Source organism: Natrix helvetica (genome assembly GCF_964273705.1).
Source record: "Natrix helvetica genome assembly, chromosome: 1".
NCBI lineage: Eukaryota > Metazoa > Chordata > Lepidosauria > Squamata > Natricidae > Natrix > Natrix helvetica.
The window spans coordinates 298,885,640-298,911,273 of NC_138548.1; the positions used below are offsets into that span (position 1 = coordinate 298,885,640).

Below are 25,634 nucleotides of genomic sequence, written 5' to 3' on the forward strand. Positions count from 1 at the left end.
AAGCTTTCTAAAACCTGCCTTTTTGGTAAAGAGCCTCCTTATTCTGGAATGGGAGCTGAACCATTGCCCAGTCCTAAAATAGCAGATTAAGGATGGAATCAGCAGCCAGCTGAATAAATTACCACCCAAGAGTCCAAAGGAGAATATGTAAATAAAGGATTACTTATGAAAAAGTCTCTCATTTCCAGTGCGAATCCTAAAAGGCCATATTTGATACAGTATATACAGTAGCTAAGCTTTGTGAGAAAGCTTTCACAATTTAGGCTTAAAACTTTTGGAAAACTGTTGCCCTTTGGACTGTTTATTTTCATTTAATATAACTTTTAGACTTTTCCTGATTATTATTTCATTTTGATAACTTAGTTACCTGAAAATTCTAGGATGATTTTGTTGTTGTTGTGGTTGTTGCTGCAATATTTTGGAGACACCTGCCTCTTGTTAGAAATACATGCGTATTTCTTTCCTTTCCTAGATAAACTTTTAATGAAGTTGCAGCATATGTTTTGTGATTCAAGAGATTATGCTTTTCTCCCTTGTTTTTAATAACTACAACAGATCAGAATTAATGAAGAAATTAAATTAAATCTTCATGGGTATTTGCATAAAGATAGCAGTTCTGAAATGTTATTAGTTACATGCGTTAGTAAGTAATGTCTTCAGAAGTAACAGGCTAGCACAATGTTATATGAAAAAAATGCCCTATTTTCTTAGACCTATGATGGTTAGTCTGACTCACTGACCAATCTGGTGGATCTCAATAGGATCCTGCATAGAATATTTAATTTGAAAAACCAGAGGTCCAAGGGATTTCTCTTGCAATAGTGGAGGATGTATGTAACTCAAGGTTGAATTCCTGAATGCTAATATTCTCTGAGCTTCAATTTCTTCTTGCAGCTGTCTCATTAATACACTTATATGCTGCTTCATAGTGCTTTACAGCCCTCTCTAAGCAGTTTACAGAGTCAGCATATTCCCCTCAACAATCTGGGTCCTCATTTTACCGACCTTGGAAGGATGGAAGGCTGAATGAACCTTGAGCCAGTCAGGATCGAACTGCTGTCGGTTGGCAGAATTAGCCTGTAATATTGCATTCTAACCATTGTGCCACTATTAGCTTACCTAATAAACTAGGTAACTAGGTAACAACATGGTAGAGTGAACTTAGTTGATTGTTTACAGATTATATGGTAGTTTGTCCTACAAGTACAGGCGCTCCTCAACTTATGACTACAAATGAGCCCGAAATTTTTGTTGCTGAGTGAGAAATTTTCTTAAGTGAGTTTTGTCCCATTTTGTGACATTTCTTGCCACAGTTGTTAAGTGAATCACTGCAGTTGTTAAATTAATAACAAGGTTGTTAAATAAATCTGACACCCCCATTGACTTTACTTGTCAGAAGGTTGCAAAAAGTGATCACATGACCCCAGGACACTGCAATTACTATAAATATGAACCAGTTACCAAGCATCCCAATGTAAATTATATGACCATGGGGATGCTGTGATGGAGATAAGTGTGAAAATTGGTTATAAGTCACTTTTTTTCAGTGCTGTTATAACTTTGAACGGTCACTAAGCAAACTGTTGTAAGTCGAGGACTACCTGCATTGTTTCTTCCTTGATTGTTCCTGTTTAATTGTTGCTGATTCCTGTGGATCTTGGTGCTGGTTAATAAGTGGTGTGAGGAAGGATGTGTTTAGGAATGTGCTTAAGTCAAAGGTTTCCTTGATCTTTAGTTGCTCAACTAAAGTAGTAGTTGCGAAGTAAGGATGCGAAGTAAGGATATCATTATCTACAAACATTATGTTTGTTTAGAAATTTTGTGTATATTACTAAAGTAAATAAATTGAGAAGACTTGGGTTTGCAAATGAAGGCAATGGCAAACTTTGTCCCTAGAAGGATAATTGTACTTGCATAAAAGCAGGGTGGGAGTGAGTGGGGAAGAGAATGGGGAAAAAAGGAAAGAAATGAATTAAGAAACAAACATCTGAGGTTATTAAAATATTGCTCATTTTCTTCTCACAGACGATCTCTATTTTAGAGAAAGCAATGTGATTTTTGTGCCAAATGACACAACGTATAGAATTTTCAGTTTCTTTGGTATACGCTTTAATGCATTTTCTTCTCTCTTTTTTTTTTGTACCCACCTTAGTACAGCATTACTCCTCCTCTTGTTCTTGCTTGATGTAGTCACTCCATTTAAAAATGTTAATTTGTGTGTACGGACAACAGATTTCATTAACTATTTTTCATCCTATTTCCATAAATGAAAGTAAGCATAAGAGCGATTGAATATTAAAGAGATTGAACTCTGATAGTGAGTGTTTGTGTAATTCTGAGGATTGGCTAGTATTCCTCTCAAAGTATTCTTTGAATGTGCACAAGAATACTTGGGGAAGGGGTGTTAAAAATGGGGCCACTTGGGTAAGAAGTAGGCCAACACACACATGCTGACTTCCTTCTGTTTTACATTAGAAGTTAAGAGGGGTCAACGGAAAGAAGAATCAGTCTAATATTGGTTTTAATAATTAGATTGAGGCAGACTTCCCTGCAGAGCTCATCTATTTTCTTCATATAAAACTGAACAATGGTGAATGGAAAGGTTTGCTTCTTTTCACTAAAACACAGTGTATTCTTTTATTTTACTTTAAAGTATATTCTAATCTACAATTTTTTATACTTCTGGTGTGATTTTAATGTGTTCCTATTCCACATGTATCTCTCTGTGTCCCACCCCCCTCCTTCCCTTTCCCAAACAGTTCTTAAGCTTTTTGGTTCTATCCTTTCAAATCAATGTGCTTTTGGCAATTTTCTTCCCAGCGCTGAGATTGAAATATATCTGTCTTCAGACAGTGATTCTGTCTGGCATGTTAGTTTCTGCCTAATCAGCTTCTGTCTTTACAAGTGTGAAATTCTGTAGATGTGTACAACAGTCGTGTACACAGTTCTATCATATAATGATTTCTTTTTAAAAATTGATAAGTTTAGCCATGCTTGATAAGATTTTGTTTAAATTTAAGTGACATTATATGGTTGCTTTCATAGTAATTAATATGTTGCTTAGAGGGTACCATGTAATGTATGGTTATGAACTGGTATACATTGTTACAGTCTACTTTAAGAAATTTTGTGTTTTAAGTAATGATAAGGCAGTGGTTTAATAGCTAAGGGCCATTCAAGGTGAAGCTGGCATAAAGTACTAAAGTATCAGAGCTGGATTGTTTACAGGAGGGGTAGTAACAGTGAAAGTAACTTTGACAAACCTAGACAAGTGTGAAGACATAAAAATATCAGTGTACAGGTAGTACTCGAGTTACGGCCACAATTGAGCCAAAATGTCATGTTGTTAAGTGAGATATTTGTTAAGTGAATTTTGCCCCGTTTTACGATATTTCTTGCCACAGTTGTTAAATGAGTCACTGAAGTTATTAAATTAGTAACCCAGTTGTTAAGTGAATCTGGCTTCCCCACTGACTTGGCTTGTCAGAAGATTGCAAAAGGTGATCACGTGGCCCCAGGCCACAGTAACCATCATAAATATGAACCAGTTGCCAACCATCTGAATTTTGATCACATGACCATGGGGAGGCTGCAAAGGTTGTAACTATGAAAAATGGTCATAAGTCACTTATTCAGAGCCATTGTAACTTTTAATGGTCACTAAATGAATTGTTGTAAGTCGAAGGCTTATCTGTATTTACCCTAGGTAGAACATTATTTAATACAGTGTGGATATTTATTTACCTGTCAGATTTCAATAGCAAGTTACACTACTGTAATTTATCAGTAAATAAAGGAAAATGCTCATCGGGATATATAGAATAATCAGGGAATATGGGTTGCTGATTGCCTACTAGTATTGCATAGATACTTCAAAATTTGTATGGGCGTATATGAGAAAAAAGTTGTTTCAGCAGTTGAGTGAAAAAATTGCATTTAGACAAAGGAATTGTAAATAGACTGAGTAAATCCATGTATCATAGTATGAATGAACAACCTACAGTTCCAGGGCTAAATGTAGTCCTGAACCTGTTTTTTCTTTTTCTTTTTCATTTTGGTATCTCTAGAGGTCCAGCAACACAATTTTCTGCCATAAAACGTACAACGCATTGTCTAAAATAAGTTAACTAGATTTAAAAAAGGCAATTCCCCTTAAAACATTCTTCAGTCCCGCTCGAATATGCAATGGGGTCTCACCAATTTGCATTGTGCTGCTCTCAGTTTCCCCAAGGAACATTGAATGAGCCTCTGCTCCTTGATTGACAGTCAGTTGGTATCTACTGTTTTGCAGGTTCATTCACCTGATAACATTAAACGTACTTACTTTTGTCTTAATTAAAAAAAAAGAGTAGTACTTATAGAATTGCAAATTTTGAGATCCCAATAAAATTGGTTCTCTATTTTTAGAAACGACTTAGAGAATCTCAAGGGAAGATGCAAAAATGTATGGTCCCATTATGTCAAAAGTGTCTCCCACATGCCTGGCCAGATGTCTGACTCAAATCTTCATATTAGACTTTCTCAACTTTGTGCACTTCAAAAGAATTATAGGCAATATATGATAGAAACCAGATTGTGTAAGACTCATCTGTACTATCCAGATTTATCCCCAGAGAAGTGCTGTATTTTAATCAGTAAAGAGATTAGGGAAATCTCAATAGAAGGCATGAATGTGGTTGTTTGCAAGAAGATAGGTCCTCTTCTTCCAGCAGCAGAGGTCAAAGATGCTGTTCCTATCCCTGGAAATTGAAATAAATTGGCTTTTCTACAAGTGAAATAGAAGTTGGTTCTTTTTGTTACATGGCAGCCTTATGATGGATGAAACTCGAGCTCACTGTACTGCCATCATTGCACAAAACAGAGTGACAGCAAGAGACAAAGAGGGAGGACACTATGAATACTGAGAAGGCTATCTAAAAATGGCGGCTGCTTTGAATGGTTATGAGCCATTCATTTATTTAGAAACATTAAGTTATTAGCTCCTTCTACTGAGAGGTCATCAATAGAAATTATAATTTAATTTAATTTAGTTTTGTTTTCATTTTCACATCCTTCTACTGCTAATTCAAAACTCTGCACAGCTATCTCTGGACTTCGTTTATTGGAGAATTTGCCTCTCGTGGTTTTTGGCTAGAAGCCTGTTGTATAGCATACTGGCTGAGCCATGATCAGCAGAGGCTATTTGAGGACACCAAGTCTGCCACCCTCTGCTATTTATTTAGGAGAAACTAATCTTCCTTCCCACCCCTTTCCTTTTTCGTAAAGAAACTCACCCCAACAATCCTCAGATGTATATTTTGTGCAAATGATAATGCATACAGAGCCATGCAGATGCTAGTGGGCAGGGTGTGGGTGTTCATTAAACAGCCAGATGTTAATTCAACGCAAAGTCCGTTCCCTGCACAACTCATTACGGCCTACCTTCTTTCATCTTCTGTGTTTCAGGATTCTTTTTATTTCACTTTTTTGCCATCCAATCCCTTCTCCTTACTTAATTGGCAACAAGCATTTTTAGAAGTGGCATTGCTAATAAAACCTATTAGATTTTATAAAAGTTAAGAACGCTGTTAAAATTTGAAATTCTTGTCTAAACATACAGGTAAAGGAAAAACAGGATATAATAGATTATAGCCATCCCCCCCTTACATGACTTACTAATAGAATCATATGATTGCTCATCTTAAAAGTACGACTCTGGGTGGCTAACAAAAGATAAAAACAGGTAGTCCTTGACAGTAGTAGGTTGCAGGCGGTACATCCCAGTACAGAGTACTGGTGCCTGCCTGGAGCACCGGGTACCATTCTGGTATGGTGCTCCGGAGGGCCCACCCGCCCGCCCAAGCTTCTTACCTGTATTTGAGCTCTTCGGCATTCCGGAGTGTCATGGAGGCTTGCAGAGGCATCACAAAAGGTAAGGATGCATGTGCGCACTGCACACATTCATGTAGTGGACGCCACTGGTCCTCAACTTACGATCACAATTGAGCCCAAACTTTCTGTTGCTAAGCGAGACATTTGTTAAGTGAGTTTTGCCCCATTTTATGACATTTCTTGATATAGTTGTTAGGTGAATCTGCTTTTCTCATTGACTTTGCTTGTCAGAAGAAGGTCACAAAAGGTGATCTCATGACCCTGGGACACTGCAATCATCATAAATATGAGTTGGTTGCCAAGCGCTGAATTTTGATCATGGGGAAACTTCAATGGTTTTAAATATGAAAAACGATGATTAATCACTTTTTTTCAGTACAATTGTAACTTTGAAGAGTCACTAAATGAACTTATTTTAAGTTGAGTACTTCATGTACACCAAACACTAATGGAAGACAAATATCCTTTGGCAATTGAGTAAACCAGCAACCCATCCATTTGGGCTCATCTAAACTCTCAGCCTCCTTGTCTGGGAAAATAGCCAGGACTTAAGGGAATTTGAAACACAGTCTTTGTATCCCGTCATAGAAATAACTTCTTTTATGTGTGTTTTCAGAGCTAATAACTTGGAGAGGCTTTGAGCAAGAAATAGCTCATAGGAGTTGCTTCTTCTTCATGCTGAAAGCAGGGACTTCATCATTGGCAAGTTCCTGCTAGAAGCACCAGCTGGCATTCTCTTGAATCGGCACTGCTGAGTGCATTAAAAATGGGTCATACAGTAACATCCATTTTCCAGAGTAGCCAAAAAGAAAAGGAAATAAGGACTTGATTCCTGGCATGAACACGTTTTAAAAGCTGAATCACAGAGCAAAATATTATCAAGGTTTATGTTTGTCAGCTAGTGGAGAAAATATCTTCGAAAGTATAAACATTCCATCTTTGCTCATAGTTTGTGGTTATATGATTCACTTTGTCCCGGAAATTCAGAATGGCTTATTACTTGAAAACAAAATCAACATTAAAAGTAAGCAAAGTTAAAACAAAAAGAATACATTAAACAATGCTGACCATAAGAAGTGCTTTATTAATCTCTGACTGCCCATTCTAATCAAATAACTCACTGTAGCTAGCAGGCATAAAAATAGAAACAAACATAGAAACAATTAAAAAAAACAATAAAAGGTACCAGTTTTTTTTTAAAAAAAGAACTGTCAGCACAGGGTAAACGTCAGGGTTTTTAAGGCCTTCCGGAATGCCAACAGAAAGGCCATCCAAAGATCATAGGTCAGTGTTGTAGCTCAGCAGGAGCCGTTGCAGCTGCCACCAGACTCCGAGAGTGAGGGTCCCTATGAGTCGGCTCAGGAGGATGTGGAGGACCCTGGACAGGGTTCCGACTCTGAGCAGGGATCGGAGAGTCTGGTCGGCCACCAGGAGGCGCCTGAGGCATGGAGCAGCGGTGAGAGCCAGAGGAAGGGGGCTCCTGATGTCATGCCTTGGAGCAGTGGGGAGGAGTCACGAGTCCTCTTCAGGCTATAAAAGGGTTGACTGAGCATACGCCCTTTGCAGCAGTCAACAAAGAACTCCTGCAAGAAGTTTTGGTCTGGAAAAGGTAGCAAGCTGGATAGCTGCTTTCGTGTCTTGTCTTTGTGAGCTTTGTCGTGGTGGTTTACTGCCACGGAACTTTCTGTCTGTCTGTGAAATAAACCCTGTCAATTCGTATTGTTCCGGAGCGTGTTGTGTGGGCGAGGGAGGAAGGGGGGGTCAGAACAGGTCAGGTACCGTAACAGAGAAATCTTGCTCTAAATTCTATAAAGTGTCTCCGTTTTCATGGAAGGCATCTGGAGCTTACTCACCCTGCTGGATCTGGTGGAATAAGCAGAAGCCTTCAGACACAGGCAATCCATCAAGTCTCTTAGCCCTGTGCCATGTAGGTAGAACCTGGAATTGCACTCAGAGATTTACTGGAAACGAGTGCACTTCAGGTATCAGTGATATTATGATTATGCTGCTAGATGCAACCCCATGCCAGCAGAGGACCTGACCCTACAGTTTCATATAGATTTTAAATGGGAGTGGAGAAAGAGGGTCAAGTTCTGAGGCACCTTGCAAACCAAGGTGGTTCTCTCTCTTTCCCTATCAACACTGAATAAACTAACCTCAGAGGAGAGAACAGGAGAACTGTCAAAGAGCAAGAAGATACAGTGATATGTGGCATTGAGAGCCATAATTCTTAGTAGCTTGTATTTTCAGTGTTTTGAGTTCGATAAAGGGGAATTTGTAGCTCAGGGTAGAAATGAGTGATCTCTGAGGTTGGTTGTTTTCCTGCAGACTTTCCATTACCCAAACTAAGTAAAATCACCAGTACTAATAGGGAGTGGAGTTTGCTCTCAATTTATATTCCAGTAGCTTCCCTGTCAGTGTTGGTGGGAGTGGTCTTGGAGGGGTGTTTTCTGTTAGCTTGTTTGGCATTCCTTGATTGGGGTACTGTCTACTTCTTAATTGTTGGTCTGATGTTAATCTTGGTGCCAATCTATGCTCATTGGGATGTGGATTGTTGGTGGGGAAGACCAAAACACCCCCCCCCCTCTTTGGCACTTGTTCCAGGGTTTCCAAAATGACCACGCTGTTTTGGAATTTGGGCAGTTTTATTCTCTACAGTTCAAGGGCGATGGATGGTTGAGGAAGTTTAAGTTGTAATTTGTATTTCAGAAACTGGATTAAAGATTGGACACAGCCTGTGTACAATGTACAAACTTTGTTGATATCGATGGTACATATTGTGGCTGATGTTTTTTTCCATTTATGTGAACATTAAATTGAGAGGAATAGTTTTGGGGTGGGAATAGGAAATACACAGGGAGCAGGAGTGGGCAATATACCTACCACCTGGCATCAAAGTGTATGAGAGAACTGTACAGTAATGGCAGTACCATATTTGTTATCTACTGTATGTCTATGAATATTACGGGTAGTTAATTTATCATTCAAAGGGTAGGAGTTGTTGTTCTCCCTCTAGAAATGCTTCCTTTGGGATTGTAAAACAAGCCAGGGATGTCGTGTGAAGAAGCCCAAAGGGCTTTGAGGTGAAAGTACTGAAAATACAGCTAACTGCATGAGGCTCAAAGAACTGACAGACTGCAAAATGTCTCCTGCTGAAAGATCTCACATTCATTGATGAAACGACTGTGCCCTGCTTTTCAGGGAGGAGTCAGCAGACCCTATGATATTATATTCCATTCACAGGTAGTAGTCTGTTTGTTGTGATTGTAGTGTAGTAGAAAATAAATTAAAATGTTTAAATTATTAATATAATCCAATCCCCTCCCCCCAATAATCAGTGCTACGATTATTTTAGTAGGTTAACTGACAATGAAAATAATTAAGATATTTTACCTGGATTAATTCATGTTTTATTTATCCAGATTTACAAACTCAGTTTCACAGTGCAAGAATTGATCTTCTTACCTAGTTGGATAAGGGAATGTCTGCAAGCAAACAAGTATCCAGGACTCCTGAGCTACATATATTATTTTTTCTCAGATCTCTCCTTCCTTCCCTTCCCCTCCTCTCTCTCTTCTCCTTCCACAATATATTGGGATTCGATAGGTGTTTCTACGGTATATGAAAATTAGAATTCTCTGCCATTTAACGTTTGGCCTTTTCCAAAAGCAGCTGAGCTTGGGAGTAAGCTTATAGATAAACCAGGAAGAGAAAATGCGGAAACTCAAATTAATGACACCTTTCTCATGATAATTTAGAAGTGGAATCAGATTGAAATCTTTCTCAGATTTTTCTTTTTAACCACTGCTGTATGTCACATGGTCTTTCTGAAATGAATCTCACGCCATTTGGAATTGGTGCTCAAAGCCTGGGCTATATAATTTAGCACAATGAAATATGGATCAGCTCCGTGAAGGAGTTCATTGATCTGCTAAGCACTCTCAGTGCTTTGCAATTGGTTATATGTTTTATTTCAGAGCCTTAAAGCCCTTTCCCATTTTCACAAGATGCTGAACCATTTATAAATTTGATCTTGTGGTGTCTGAAAATGATAAAGAACATTGGATTGGCTGAATATATCATAGTATTCATGTTAAAGATGGGAATATTACCCTGGAATACCAAGAAACTACAACCTGGCAATTCCTAATCTTGATATAGTGCTCGGGAATGCAGTTATTAATTGTAACACAATGGTAGAGAAAAATATATCTTCAATGCTATGTGCCTTATGTATTCTAGGAGCGGAAACTATGCGCCCATCCTAGACTGGAGATCTACAAAGGAAATAAAATCTATTTCATATGCCCCCTTGCACGTCAAGGGGATTTCTACGTGCCTGAAATGAAAGAGTTGGAGAGGAAAAACAGAGCAGCCGCAGCTGTAGAAACTGATGATGATCAAACAGATATTACAGGTACCTATGAATTATAAAGTGTGCACTGCTTTGAAGTGCCAAGGAAAACTCCCTCACTGTTGTTAATAACATAATATACCTGTTACGAACATAAACAATTCATTTTGTAGATATGCAGCTCTCTGCTTTAAAGCAACATACAGTAGCTTTAGCTAACCTAGCATCTTGATTCTAACTGCAAGTAGATTTATTGAATCACAGACAGAAATCTTTCCTATGATTTTTACCCTCTCAATTACAGATTCAAGAAAAGGACCTTCTACATATTTTGCCTCAAGAGCTATTTTAGTAATGTTTTATGCTGAGATAATGGTATTGACCTTTTCCAAAGTACACGTATATACATAATCTAGAAGCAGACTAGAGTGCCTTCTTTTTTTTAGGGGGGGGAGGTATGGCATTGTGAAAGGCAGGATAGTCTTAGTATAACAGGTAAGGATATTGGATTATGATGAGAAGAATGTGAATCAGGTTTCCTAGTAGCATAAAATTCCTAATTGCAAAATGCAATTATCCTTAATAATTTTCAGAGATAATATGTACTGATTTATACATGGTTGTCTTAGGTATTATTTACTTTACCCATGCTTTACCTAACAAAGTTTTCAAAGTATTGTAATAGCACGTGTACCTAAGTCAACAGAATCTTTTCATGTTATGGCTGTACTGCTGCTTACTGCAGTTCAAACCTTTTGCAGGATTGAAGAGCAAAAGCTGCATCACCTTAGTGTCTTCTAAATTGAATTGAGTGAATCCTAAAGACCTAAAGGATATTTCTTCTTTTGGCAATACTGATTTCTTCCTCCTTATTTTGATGGGAACTGTGCATGTTTCTAATCCTCATGGACTGCCTTAATGTCAAAGAACACTCACAATGTATCATGCTGCTACAACAATTGTGGGATAAAAATGAACAAGCCATGCTTATTATGGGAGCAGAAAAGAAAGGGAAGTACTGTTAGAATTGCTAAATTCTCACTTTGTTCTGAGAGTAACATTGCCATTCTTCAAAGCAGTGCAAGCTGATCAATACAAATATATTTTGTACTACAGTTCAGTGAATCTCTCTCTCTATGTCTTTCTTTTTAACATGTTCAGTGGATTCAGCCTTTGTTCTAAAGCTCCATAGCTAAGTGGCAAAGTTTATGCTGTAAAACAGAAAGTCCAGGTTGAATTCTTGGTATACCAGGAAGATCTGGTATATGGTTCATATGAAACAAGAAATATTCCATTTGAAAATCTGATAACTTGCATGACAAATGGTTTTTGGAAATTAAAAGAGTGAAGCGATCTGCCTACAGAATTTTTACCACAGCCATAATTTATATTGTCTAAATATTCTTTACACTGGTAAGCAAGCATAGCAACTTTCATAGAAAAAGGGGTAAGAGCTTATCACTATCTGAGAATATATACTTGAAACTGAAGCTAGCTATTTTATGGGTTTCTGATTCTATTTGGATCAAAATAACAATCTAATTGTTGCAAGAAACCTGAGAGTTATAGCACGGGACTAAATTCTGCATTTGTTACGACAAATCAGAATCCTTGACTGAAATCTTTGAAATTCAATTCAATTCAATTTATTTGTGCTTCTAAACCGCCCCCTCTCCCAGAAGGGACTCGGGGCGGTGTACAGTCCATAGAGAATATCACAAAAATACAATAAAAAATTAAATATGTACAGTTTGGAGGAGGTTAAAATGCAATTAAAAGAACTGTACAAAGCTAAATAAATATAATTTTTTTAAAATCCCTAAAACAGACACAAAACAAAAAACAAAGATGATACTGAGTTTTCCTGATTTTCCTCCAAAGACAGACCGCAGTGGATTTAAGTCCATTTGCAGCAAAGCAAGAAAAGGAATCACGTGTTCTTTTCCACTAATTTTCCACTAATTTTAATCCCTGAACACTGACATGAAAATCATTACAGCCCACTTGCTGTTCAATTGTTTCCGGTTGTGAAATCATATGACAATCTTTTCAAAGCCTTTCATGCTTCACCCACACTAGTACTTAGAGGGGATAGCCTGACCTGGGTAAGGGATCAGTTTGAGGATCAGTTCCTTTACTGACATTTGAGTGTCCCCCAACTTCAGTGTCCCCCATAGGCAGGAGGGTTTTAAAAGATTTTTTTGTCTGCTTTTAATGTCGTTTACTTTTTCATATGCTTTATTAGTGGGTGTTTTTTTTTGGTAGATTAGTGCATTTAATGTTTTCTCGAATAGCTTCCTTAAACCTTCAACAAAGTTTTGTTTGTTAGCTCTCTTATGGCTATGAAATTGCCCTACTTGGAAAGGGAGCGGCTAATAAATCCAAATTATTATTATTATTATTATTATTATTATTATAGATAACTATCACTGGCTTTGAAGCTTGTGTTCATGTGCTGTTGTGTTAGTTGCTGATCTTATTTCCACTTTGGATGGAATAAGACCACATGAGGATTGCATGAAGATAAAGATGCCACTTCATCGCTGCTACATTGAGTTGTGTTGCCTCGCCATTTTCCTATTTTCTTGCCCAGTTTCTGTTTTGCTGCTAACGTTTTAGTTGCACTGCAATTCACATTTCTTCAGGTAGTCTTTATTTTATAAATATCTGACACTTGATTTTCGTATAGCAGTCTTCACAAACATACAGTACGTAATGGATACCTTTGAGCACTTTTTCAATCAAATGTAAGTAATATTTTAGCTCAGATTTACCCTCTTTTTCTGTCTTCTCTGGAGACCTTCAAAACCAATGTAAAATAATTGCAAAAATAAAAAACCCAAGATTCTTTTCTATCCATCTCAAATGCCTTTGAAACCCTAATGGAGAATGTATTATAATTACACTAGTGTTCTGAGATAAAAAAAATATTCTGTATGCCAAGATTACCAACAGAAACAGTACTGCATATGTAAGAAAGAAATATTGCTAGTGCATGTACAGAAACAACTGTCTGACTTTGACATCTTTCAAAACAGTGGACTTTACCTCTTATTTGGAATAAAATACGGATTCCCATTTTATTCATGTCACCTGAAATAAGCTGAATGGAGGGCTGTAAAATAATGATTATACTATATAAATAATTAAGATGCCTGTTTAGCTCCAAGAAATAATATACAAAATTAAATCTATGAGAACAAAAAATCTCCTACTCCAAATGCCATTAAGTGATATAAGATCCACATTGCATTCTTTGCCCCAATGCCATTGGAAGTCTGAAACTTTTCTTGTCACCTTCGTTGAGGAATATAATATAATCTAATCACAATTTGAAAGACTGGAAAATATCCTGCTGATGTGCAGTCTGTCATGCCATTTCCTTGTTAAACAGAGATGCAAAAATACTGAACCCAAGGACATAGATTATGGACAATATTAAGCATGATGTTCATCCTGTGTAATCTGGTTTTAGGTTGCTAAGCATTTGATAACCAATTACAATTGATGTGATTATACATTCACAAAAATTGTAATCAGCAATAGTTTCATTAGAGGTTGATTGGATGCTGCAGTGGTGTGGGCAGTTTTTGCATTTCTTGTTATGCCTATGTAACATTGCTGCGCCCCCTTACTGCTTTGGCTCAGAGTAGGCTTCCAAGTACAATTCAAGGTGCTAATCTACATCTATAATGCCCTCCATGGTATAGGGCCAGGCTACTTACAGGAACACCTTTCTCTTTCCTGCCTGCCCCATCAAATCTATCAGCAAGGCGTGCCCAGGCCCCTTCTATTAAACAATGCCATCTTGCTGGATTATGAAATCCTGCCTTCTCAGTGGAAGCATCTGATCTATGGAGCAGCAGAAAGAAGGGAACACTCTAATCCCACCAGCCTTTCACAAGGCATTGAAGGCTATTTCCCAGGCATTGGATCAAAGATAGATGGACTCCGCTATTCAACATAGTGTAACAGTTGGAAGGGACCTTGGAGGTCTTCTAGTCCAACCCGCTGCTCAAGCAGGAAACCCTATAGCATTTTCCTGTACACCGCTTGGAGAGTCCAAGCAATGGGTTAATTCAGTCTGCTTGCCCTTAGGACTGAGGAACTATTTTTCCTTAAGCCACACCTCCTCCTGGTGTGCTCAATCCCCCAGAATTCTTCCTCAGTCAGCCCGTTTGGACGTATTTAGTTAGAGCTCTGAGCTAAATTAATCCTTTTTTGGCTTGGACTCTCTATTACGTTTAAATTCTATTTCCTAACAATTTCCCCAACCTTGTGAGACCTTTCTCTCTTCAATCCTGCGACTCTCTCCAGTTGAAATTGCTTTTGAAGGCCAGGAGGTAAGCTGGAAGGTGGTGGGGGGTGCCCCTCAGCCGATCCTCGTGGGACGGCTTCGGAGGCCTGCCGCTTGTCGTTTAAAACGGCGCGGCTGCAGCGGCGAGGTCCCTACGTTCCCAGGCCCCCCGTTTGTTGTTTTAGACGAAGTATTTTTCGTTCCCGGCCTGCTAGAAGACCTCGACCGCAGGGAGGAGTGGGCGATCGTCGCCATTCGAGGCGCGTTCGCTCCTCGCTCTCCCTTAGCCCCACGCTGTTGCGGCGGCCATTTTAGGCGCGAAAATAGCGCGCCCAGCCATGGCCGCCATTTTGCATCAGCCATCGTTATCAGGAGGCCGCTGGAGGTGGCAGGGCCTAGCAAGGGTTTCTCGGGCTAGGATCGCCACCTTCGTTTTTTGTCTATTTTTGCGAGCGGCGCTGGTTCCTGTGCCATTCCAACGGTCATCATACCGGCTCAGGGAGGAGGCCTTAAGTAAGCGCAGGCCAAGTTTTTGATAGTCATTCTCCTCCCTGCTTCTCCTGCAGAGCCTTGCACTTCGGTGCAGGCTCCAATCCTACCCCTGGGCCTCCGACTGGTATTAAGCATGGGATGATGTCTTATGTATTGATTTAATTACTGTGCATATGGCAATTTTAACGAATCCTTTCGTTTTGTTTCCCATTGCAGCAACCAGTCTATCTCTATCCTTCTGCCTTATCATAGCCTTGCTCCATCTTGTGTGGTCATTGACTATGGATCTGCCCAGTCCCCCCGATTCCCAAGATACTAGGCCGAGCCTCTCGCAGGCCCCTAGCAAGGGTTCCTCCTCATCGGGGAGTGGGGGAGCGGGCAAGAGTGGTGGGGGTAGCTCTGGGAAACAGCGTTCCAGGCCCCCTTCTGTGGCTGAGGCCAAGGATGCTGAGAGGCGCCAGCGGGCCCTTGACAAGCAATTCGAGAAGGCCAGACGCCAGGCAGACAGGGAACAGTCCCTCTCAAGTATACCTCCCTCCCGGGAAGAGCTCCAGATGGTCCTCGCCGAGGAGGTGGAGTCCCAGGACCTATCCCCAAATAGGTCATTTGCAGAGCCGGCTTCCCCGGCGCCCTCTTGGGCCTGTGAGCAGGCCCCTCCCCCTGGGGATGCTAGCATAGACGATATGCAGGGTGAGGCTTCACCCCCCCTAGAGGAGGGTTTGGATCCTGATTCTGACTCTGAGGAGTTATCGCCCCGCATGCAGGAACTGATGGCCCGTGCCATTGCCAAGGGCATCACGGAGGCCATGAAATTTAAGAGTCCCACTGCAGTGGCCCCTAAGGGCCCCAAAACCGATCAGGCAGATCCCCCTCCAAGCAAGCGTGCTCGCCATCCTTCCCTGGAATCCTCGGTGGTCAGCGAGGCCTCTGCCATTGAGGACCCTGACCCGGAGGTGCTAGGTCTCTCGGACGACGAGGACCTTCCCCCTGAAGCGCCCGCCTTTGCGGGTCTGTTCAAGCCCAGCCTTTTCAAATCTGTCCTGCACAAGGTCAAGGCTGCCACCAGGGTGGGGATCAAGCCCAAACCGACCGCGCCGGCGGCGGATGCCACTCCGGCTAATCCCAATGCGGTCATGTTTGATGTCCCAGCGCCCCAGCAAGAGCTGGTTCCGGTCCCGGGGCTGTTTCTCGACCTAATCCAGCGCCAGTGGGCTCAGCCAGCCACGCAGTCCTCTCCCAGTGGGGTAGATAGGAAGCTTTATACTATGGAGCCAGTGCTGGAGGACCTTCTGGCCCTGCCCACTGTCGACCCGCCCATCGCTGCGCTCACCTCCAACTCCTCCCTACCGGCCGACCTCCTGGAAGGCCTTAAGGCGGAGGACAAGAAGGCGGAAAAGGCGTGCCACAAAACCCACCTGGCGGCTGCCTGGGCCATCAGGGCCTCTTCATCCGCCTCCTTTTTTAATAGGGCCTCTGTGATCTGGCTGCGCGAGCTCCTAACCAAGCTCCCGGCGGGAGAAGTCCGTCTCCACCAGGACGTGTCAAAAATAATCGCGGCCTCCCAGTATGCCGCTGATGCATCCCTTAATGCCACTAAATTTGCCTCCAGGGCGCTCGGCTCTAATATAACTTCTCGTCGGCTGATCTGGCTCCGACATTGGCAAGCGGACCAGAAAAACAAGTGGAAACTGGCTTCCGCCCCCTTTAAGGGGTCCAAATTATTTGGCGAGTCCCTGGATCCTCTCCTCATCGAGTCCAAGGACAAGAGGAAGATCCTACCTTCTCTAAACAAAAAGCAGGAACGTAAGGCCGCTCCCTATTCTAGGAGGCAGTCCTTTCGTGCCTCCGAACCTTCTACCTCTGCCTCTTCCTTCTCTCCCTCCAATAGGTCCTTCGGCCAGCAGGGCGACAGATCCCAGGACAGGGCGTCCTTTCGGGACAGAGGCAGGCAGCAGTTCGGCTTCCGCAAGTATAATCGCGGTGGGGCCTCCAGCAGGCCGTTCCGTAAGTCTAAGTGACTGCCCGGGCTTGGCGCCCATCGGGGGTCGCCTCCAGCTGTTTGCCTCCCATTGGGCCCAGAACACCGAGGATGCTTGGGTTCTGTAGACAGTCAGGGAAGGCCTATCTCTGGAGTTCCTGTCCCTCCCCCCCCGGACCTTCATCCGGTGCCCTGTCCCATCCTGCCCCCAAAAGAGGGAGCGTATGGACCAGGAAGTCAGTCATCTCCTAGACATCAGGGCCGTGGAACCAGTTCCCCAGGGCGAAGAGGGGAGGGGTTTTTACTCCATCCTCTTCCTGGTGCCAAAGAACTCGGGGGGGTGGAGAGCCATCTTGGACCTCAAAAACCTCAACAGGCATATCGCCTACCGGAGGTTCAAGATGCAGTCTCTGCAGACCATCCTGGCGGGGATTCGACAGGGAGATCTACTCACATCTATAGATCTCAAAGAGGCATACCTCCACATCCCCATCCGTCCTCAGCACAGGAAGTTCCTGCGCTTCTATTATGCGGGTCGCCACTTCCAGTACAAAGCTCTTCCATTCGGCCTCTCGTCCGCTCCTCGGACGTTTACCAAAGTGCTGGCGGTAGTGGCGGCCCAGCTAAGACGCAGGCCCATAAGGCTCCAGTGCTACCTGGACGACATTCTTATCCAGTCGTCGTCCAGGCAACAGGCCCTACGGGATCTCCAAACCACTATGAGATCCCTCAGAAATCACGGCTTCACTCTAAACATAGAGAAGAGCCATCTCACTCCAACAAACAGACTTGTACACCTGGGGGCGGTGATAGATACCAACTCGTGCAGGGTTTTCCTCTCCCGAGACAGGTTGGCCGGTCTAAGGTCCATGACCCACAAGGTGTTGAGCTTGAGGCAGGCTCCAGTGGTCCTTCTGTCGCAGCTGCTGGGAAAAATGATCTCCTGCATTTCCATAGTGCCGTGGGCCCGCCTGCATTCCAGGCATCTTCAGTGGCTGCTGCTGCCGCACCAGAGGGCATCCAGGAGCAACTCTACCAGGCCGATTCGAGTTACGCCGGACGTAAAGAGGTCCCTCCGCTGGTGGGTGTCTCCGGCCATCCTCAAGGGCCATCTATTCAAGGAGCCCGAGAGGTTGATCATCACCACAGACGCCAGCCTCTCCGGCTGGGGAGCCCACATGGGGTCCCTGGTTGTTCAGGGCAAGTGGTCCCAAGTGGAAACCAGCTACAGCATCAACCTGCTGGAACTGAGAGCTGCTCGCCTGGCCCTGCGCCATTTCAGCCGGCCCATCCATCGTCAACATGTGCTTCTGATGACGGACAATGTGGCCACCAAGGCCCACATCAACCGCCAGGGCGGCACCAGATCCAGAGCACTGATGAGAGAGGCGGAGTCCCTGGGACGCTGGGCGGAGCGCCATCTGGAATCCCTTCGCTCCGACCATATCTCCGGAGTGGACAACACACAGGCCGACTGGCTGAGCAGGATGACCATAGATCCTGCGGAGTGGAAACTGGACCCTCGCCTGTTCCACCAGATGTCCGACAGATTCGGGACTCCGGCCGTAGACCTGTTTGCGTCCAGGGACAACAAGCAGCTCGACCGCTTCTACTCCCGGTTCTTCACCCCGGGGGCGGAGGGGACAGACGCACTGCGTTGCAAGTGGCCCCGCGAGCTACTGTATGCCTTCCCTCCCCTGCCTCTCCTTCCTCAATTCATCTCCAAAGTCATCGCAGAGGGAGCAGAGGTCCTTCTCGTGGCCCCGCATTGGCCCCGCAGGTCGTGGTTCGCCGACCTTGTCCACCTGTCGGTGTCTCCTCCGTGGCGCATTCCTCCGGACCAGATCTCCCTCAGCCAGGGGGCCGTGATTCACCCAGAGCCCCAGTGGCTCCAGTTGGCCGTCTGGCACTTGAGGGGGACCAACTGAAAGGCCAAGGCCTGTCGGAGGAGGTAGTGAGCACCATTCAGGCGGCGAGACGCCCTTCAACCACTAGGATTTATGATGCGTCCTGGGCCGCCTTCGCCAAGTGGTGTGAGGAGCTGCTCATCGAGCCGACGACCGCGCCTGTTCCCAGAGTGCTTGACTTCCTTCAAGCGGGACTCAACAAGGGCCTGGCCCCGAACACCCTTAGACGCCAAGTGGCGGCTTTGTCTACTGTCTGGTCGGGCGACCACCTTTTGCCTCTCAGCAAAATTCCGAAGGTGCGTCTTTTCCTCAAGGGCGCCTCTAACCTTCGCCCTCCCACTGTTCATCGCTACCCTACTTGGCAGCTGTCCGTGGTCCTGCGGGCCCTCTCTGGCCCTCCATTCGAGCCTCTACGCACTACTTCTCTTCGTTTCCTGACGCTGAAGACGGCCTTCTTGATTGCCATCACGTCAGCTCGCCGGATTTTGGAGCTGGCGGCTCTTTCTGTTCGCCAGGATCTGTGCGTCATCCACCCTGACAGGGTCATTTTGAGGCTGGACCCGACCTTTACCCCCAAAGTAAACTCATGGTTCCATAGAGCGCAAGACATTGTGTTGCCAAATTTTTGTCCTCATCCGTCGCATCCCAGAGAGCGATCCTGGCACAATCTTGATGTCAGGAGGGCCCTGAAGGTCTACATCGCTCGTACTGCGGAATTCAGGAAGTCAGAGGCTCTTTTCCTCTCCTTCCAGCCCGGTTCCCTAGGGAAGAAGGTCACTTCCTCCACAATTGGCAGGTGGCTTCGCGCTTGCATTGCGACTGCCTATGAAAGTCAATCCAAGGCCGTCCCGCGCGGCATCACTGCACACTCCACACGAAGTGCTGCTACCTCAGCGGCCTGGGCCACCCAGGCCTCGATCCTGGACATCTGCAGGGCCGCTACGTGGTCCTCTCCTTCTCCATTTGTGCGACACTATAAATTGGACATTTTCGCCTCAGCTGAGGCGTCCTTCGGCAGGCGTGTGCTCCAGGCGGTTGTGTCAGAGACCGAATCCCGGGAGCCTTCTTCTGCCCGCCCAGATGGACAATAACTTTGGTATGTCCCATTGCTTGGACTCTCCAAGCGGTGTACAGGAAAATGACCATTGGCTTACCTGAAGGGTCCTTTTCTGTACACCGCGGGAGAGTCCAACCCACCCTGGCTCTCAAGGCCGGGATTCGGGTTCCTCGTGTCAACAGTACATCATCTTGGACGCTTCGCTCCGTCCGCACGAACTGACTCCTTCTAAGAATTCTGGGGGATTGAGCACACCAGGAGGAGGTGTGGCTTAAGGAAAAATAGTTCCTCAGTCCTAAGGGCAAGCAGACTGAATTAACCCATTGCTTGGACTCTCCCGCGGTGTACAGAAAAGGACCCTTCAGGTAAGCCAATGGTCATTTCATACAAGAGGCTGTCCAGTCTCCTCTTAAAATAGTGAAACATTTTAATGATGATAATGATAAGTACCCACAATTTCTGAAGGCAAGGCATTCTACTGATAAATTGTTCACACCGTTAGGAAATTTCTCCTTAGTTCTAGGTTGCTTCTCTCCTTGATTAGTTTCCATCCATTGCTTATCGTCTTGCTTTCTGGTGCTTTGGAAAATAGGTTGACACATCTTTGTGGTAGCCTTTCAAATACACTCCTATCATGTCTCCTCTAGTCTTTTTTTCACTAGGCTAAACATTATCCAATTCCTGCAATGGTTCTTCATATGTTTTAGCCTCCAAACCCCTAATCATCAATTTCCTCTTCTCTTCACTCTTTCTAGTGTCTCAACTTCTTATTTATATTGTAGTGACCAAAATTAGATGCATTATTGCAAGTGTAGACAGTAATTTATCTTTGGGGGGATGGCTGGGTTACGTTTGGTCAACTTGTCTGTTCTAATTTTGTGCACTCAGTTATTTATGTGAGTTGGACAACTGTATAAATAAAATAAATAAACAATGAAAAAGCCTTTAATGTGATGCAGCATAAAAGTTGAAACAAATGTAGGTAGAATGGAAATTGATATTTTCCTTTTCCTTCCTTTGTAATTAGTTGGATCAGAATGTAGTACTCTACTAATCTACCTTAGCTGGGGTTACTAAAGATGGAATTATTTCTTCATACCATCAATGAAGTCCCTTACCTTCTCTTATTTTTATTTTATGTGGAAATTTCTGACTTTCTTTATTACACAAATAGGTTGTAGTTGAAGGCAAACTATTATTAAGGTGTAAGCTAACAGTCATGTCAGTTACACATTTTCTCTAATTTGTTAGGGTATTTGGTTAATTGCATAATACAGTCTAATATTCACTGCAGATTATTCCAGTTCTCAGTCAACAACAGAACATAATATGGATAGAAAAGTACTTACACTTTTATGTCTAATTCACTCCAACAGTCTGTAGAGATTCTCAGTCATCCAGGTCATGTTTGTCCCAAAGGTGCTTTTTCAGGAGGCAACTGGACTTTCCAACGTACTTTATTATATACTTTCTCTAAATCAACCAACTTACATTTTCTGTTTCACTTTCATATCTATGATAACCGAAGGAATTTTAGCAAATGCTAGATTGCATGTTACAATAAGAAGTATATGTTTAAAATTAGTGCATCAGACCCAAATACTTGTATTTGGCAAAGAAAACGGTTCCAAATGATTAAGTTAAGCGCTGAAAGATTCTGAATAATTCTGAGCCTGCCCTCGACTGTTCGTGAGCCAGATTAGAAGAACTGTGGGAAACTTAAAGAAGTTCTTCCTTTCAATCAGCCAATTTGGTCTAGTGGCTAAGGAATAGTGTGAGTTCTAGCCTTAACTTGGGCATGAAAGCCAGTTGGGTGACCTTTGGCCAGTCACTCTCTCTCAGTCCAACCCACTTCATAGGATTGTTGTGGGAAAAATAGGAGGAATGAATAATTAATATATATATATATATATATATATATATATATATATATATATATATATATATATATATATATATATATATAAATAATAAAGGTGGGATGTAAATAAATAAAAATTAAAAAAACCCTTAATAATCACATAGTGAGTCATTGACAGTTCCTAACGTTGTCGTCATCATCATCATCATCATCATCATCATATCATCCATGGAGGAAGAAGACAACAACATATGCTCTTCTTTATCTTTAATAGGGATTATATTAGAAAGTTTTGTTACTTTTATTTTTAATTAAATACCACTCTTATTTTTAATATTTTTTATCCTAACCTCTAAAGGTCCTTTCCTCTTAGCTTTGCATGAACAATAATATTAAAATGTCCAAGGTCTGTTCAAATTAATGATTTCATTTTATGAATTTCCTTGCAGAAGTGTCTGACATTTTTCCCTACTGATTTCTGATGCAACTGATGTCATTCAAATGCTAGCAACCTGCAGACCTGCCAACAAATAATTTGCATTTTTTAAATTAGGCAATAATCCTATGAGTTGAAAAGATAATGCCACATCTCACCATCTAATCTATTCTTTCTTCTTTTCTATTCCTCATTCCCATATTCAACTTTTATTATAAATAGAAGCTACTGATAATGTTGATAAATTTGTATGGGAGAAGAGAGAGTATTGAAGGCTTTGCTGAACGTGGCTTTCTCTAGTCTTATTGTATGGTACCTTTTATATCTGTATATTTAACAGCAAGAATGATTTTTAGTATTATTATTATTCAAGTTAACAAGGAAGGAAGCATCACCATCATCATGATGGTACCTGTAAGACTGGGACTGTATGGTCTCTCTTCAAGACATCAAGATGACCCCAACACTGTTGGTCTTTCATAAGGCTATGAAGACTTGGTTGGATGTCTAGGCCTGGGTTCCCATGTGTTAAGGGCCCCATTTCCTATGGACCTTAACATCCATAGTAAGAGCTTTACTTGGTGCCATGTATATTTATTTCATGTTGTTTTAATTCTTTTTAATTGTATGCTGCCCAAAGCCACTTATGAGACTCTGGGTGGCTATTTAAATCAAATGAATAAATACAAGAGGTGCATTCTGATCTGGTTGGGTTTGTGGGAGGGGGAGGAAAAAGTGTTGATCTGAAGGATTTAAGATTCCCAGGATTGACAGATTTGGATTGATTTCTATATTCTGCATCGGGAAAATCTTGTCTCTCTTTAAAGGACATACTTGTCAGTAGTATAGTAACTAATGTGACCTTGAGGTTTTTGTTGTTGCCTAATCCTGAATACAGGGTTCAGTTTCTGGAAGAATATATTGATTTGTAAGCTTCTTCTGAATCAGTGCCAGATATTGATCCTCTGTAATTGTGCATGTGGTGAATTCAGCACATCTGTACATGTGCTGTGGTGGTTCTCTAGCCAAACAAATTCAGTCAGGTTGTTTTCATCAGTAAAGCTCCTTTTAGCTTCCAATATATTTATTCCCTTTCCAGCTTAGTTTGTGATGAATAAAAGATATGATCATACAACTGATCACTGCATGTGCTGGATCGTTTACTGGTCAGCTTCTAGTTGCAAATCAAGTGTTGGTTACTGTATGAAACCCTTCATAACACAGCGCCAAGATTTTTAAGAAATTGTCTGTTTCTGATTCTCTCTGCCCACCCAACAAGATCAGCAAGGTTGGCATTCTCTGGACTCTTCCCATTGAACAGTATCATTTTGGGGAACAAACCAGGAAATATGACTTCTATAATGCTCTGCTACACTTGTCCTGTGGAACAGCACATTTTGCATCACTGAGAGAACGCCAACCCTGCTGGCCTTTAAAAAGGCTCTGAAAACCTGGCTCTTCCCTTGGGCAAGGCACCAGAATGTGGTATAAGCCATCAATATATGTCAAGATATATCTTGTATATTATTGTGCCTAGTGCTCAAGTTTTCATAGCAGGTTTTGCTGGTTTGTTGGATTTTTATTTTATACACGTGGAAATAAAGACATATATAGATGTGTTGTTGTTAATGTGGTTATTGTCCCAAAGTTGCTTGATAAATGGGTAACCATATAAAATGAATGAATGAATCAGTCAGTCAGTCAGTCAGTCAGTCAGTCAGTAAATATTAGTTTCATTCATTATGGAGGGAACTGCTTTATCATTTCATTGCTTCCCTGACTAGTGGGCCACAATAGTACTCACCTGGTGCATCTCAGATTACCTGGCTATACCTATAAAAAAAGAGCAGGCTTTGGAGCCCAAGCTTTCTAGTCAGGACATCTAACTAGTCAGGCTAGGGAGATGATGTTCAGGGCTTGTTATAAACATTTCATTGTACTTTGAATGTAATTATAAAGTAGGACCAATTCTACAAGCTAAGAAACATTTCATATCCACATATCTAATAACAATGATGTTCCAGAAATGGATGATTTCTTGAAGGCTAATAAAACCTGATGGATATGTTTGGTTTAATAATTCCTGTAAGTCATACACATTTAATGCATGTTTTAGTGCAGGGATGTCAAACTGGCGGTCCATTGGCCGGATGTGTCATGCACAGGCCACACCCACCCCAGCTCCACAAATGGGAAAAACACTGTGAAACGTCACGTGACGGCAATGTGACACGACGAGTTTGACCCCTGTGTTTTAGTGGCTTGTTATATTTTGCATTAATCTTATTCATAAAAAGGTTGGAGACCCTTAATATGTGTATCTCTATTTTTTAAAATTATTACAGCAGGGAAAACTCTAGATATAAATTGAGGCAAATTGATTTTACCTGTGCAATTGGAAAATCATTCCTTTTGTTGCTTATTAATAATTAATGTCATTAGAATGAGATAAATGATATGATAGGAAGCCAAAATGCTTCTGGGCTTTTCTTCAATTATAATTAGTTGTATGTGTTCTTAATTGTCATTTAATTCTCAATCATAAGCTCTGAATCCTGAGAGCATTTACTATGTCCTTGCTCTCAGCAGGGTTATCTCCTGTGCTTTGGTTTGCGAATGAGTCAAAAGTCAAAGTAAATAAAAAATAGCCTCTTAATAGAGTTAGGAAAAGAATTACACTTATTTTAGTGACAAGGGACAGTCTTTTCCTGAGGCGTCAGTTAATACACTTACACCATTTCAGGACTATACACTTTCCAGTTCTGTTTTAGAGAGAGGGAAAGGGGGAGGGGGGAAGAAATGCTATAGCAGACAAAAAAGGCAAAATATCCTACCTCTATTTGAATTTAAGCACAGCAGTCGCTACAAGAAAGGCATAATGTGTTTTCTACCTCAGCAGACTACTTTTTTTCTGACAATGCATCTGCCATCAGTTCTTGTTCCCAAGGCAGCCCTGCTTCTTACCAGCACACATCAGCTTTCTTGACAGTATCTTTGTCATCTTCTCTTGACCTTTTCAACTTAACTGTTTCAGGACTTTGCAATGGGTCAATAATTCTGGATGTTTATACCAAAGGATTGAACCTTTTTACAGGGAGGCCAGTAGATTGAAACTCTAAAGAAATCTGAATTTTGCTCAACTTGCTTCCTACCCCCTTTCTCTCTCACGCTCTTCGTCTTAAGTGTCTGTTTCTGCCCACCTTGGCCCCGTTGGGAGGAAAGCTGTGGCTGGGCTCCAACTCACAAGGAGCTTGCAGCTGCATCGTGTGCGGGGGACGGCCCGGGATCCAAGCTTTGGGTTGCTTTCCCCTTGGTATGTGTTGTCATCGCAGGCTGCTGACGGCTTGGGTCTCTGGACCCCTGCAGCAGCATCTATCCCTG

At 42.3% G+C, this 25,634-nt stretch overlaps 1 protein-coding gene across 1 annotated transcript in view; it reads left to right on the forward strand.

Annotated features, from left to right (window-relative positions):
• The window catches only part of TEX264 (testis expressed 264, ER-phagy receptor), a 175,358-nt gene that overhangs the window by 111,511 nt on the left and 38,213 nt on the right, over window positions 1-25,634 (forward strand). Inside the window, exon 6 of the mRNA XM_081938081.1 lies at window positions 10,114-10,288. Coding sequence (XP_081794207.1) covers window positions 10,114-10,288 — 175 coding nt within the window. The remainder of the gene's footprint in view (window positions 1-10,113; window positions 10,289-25,634) is intronic.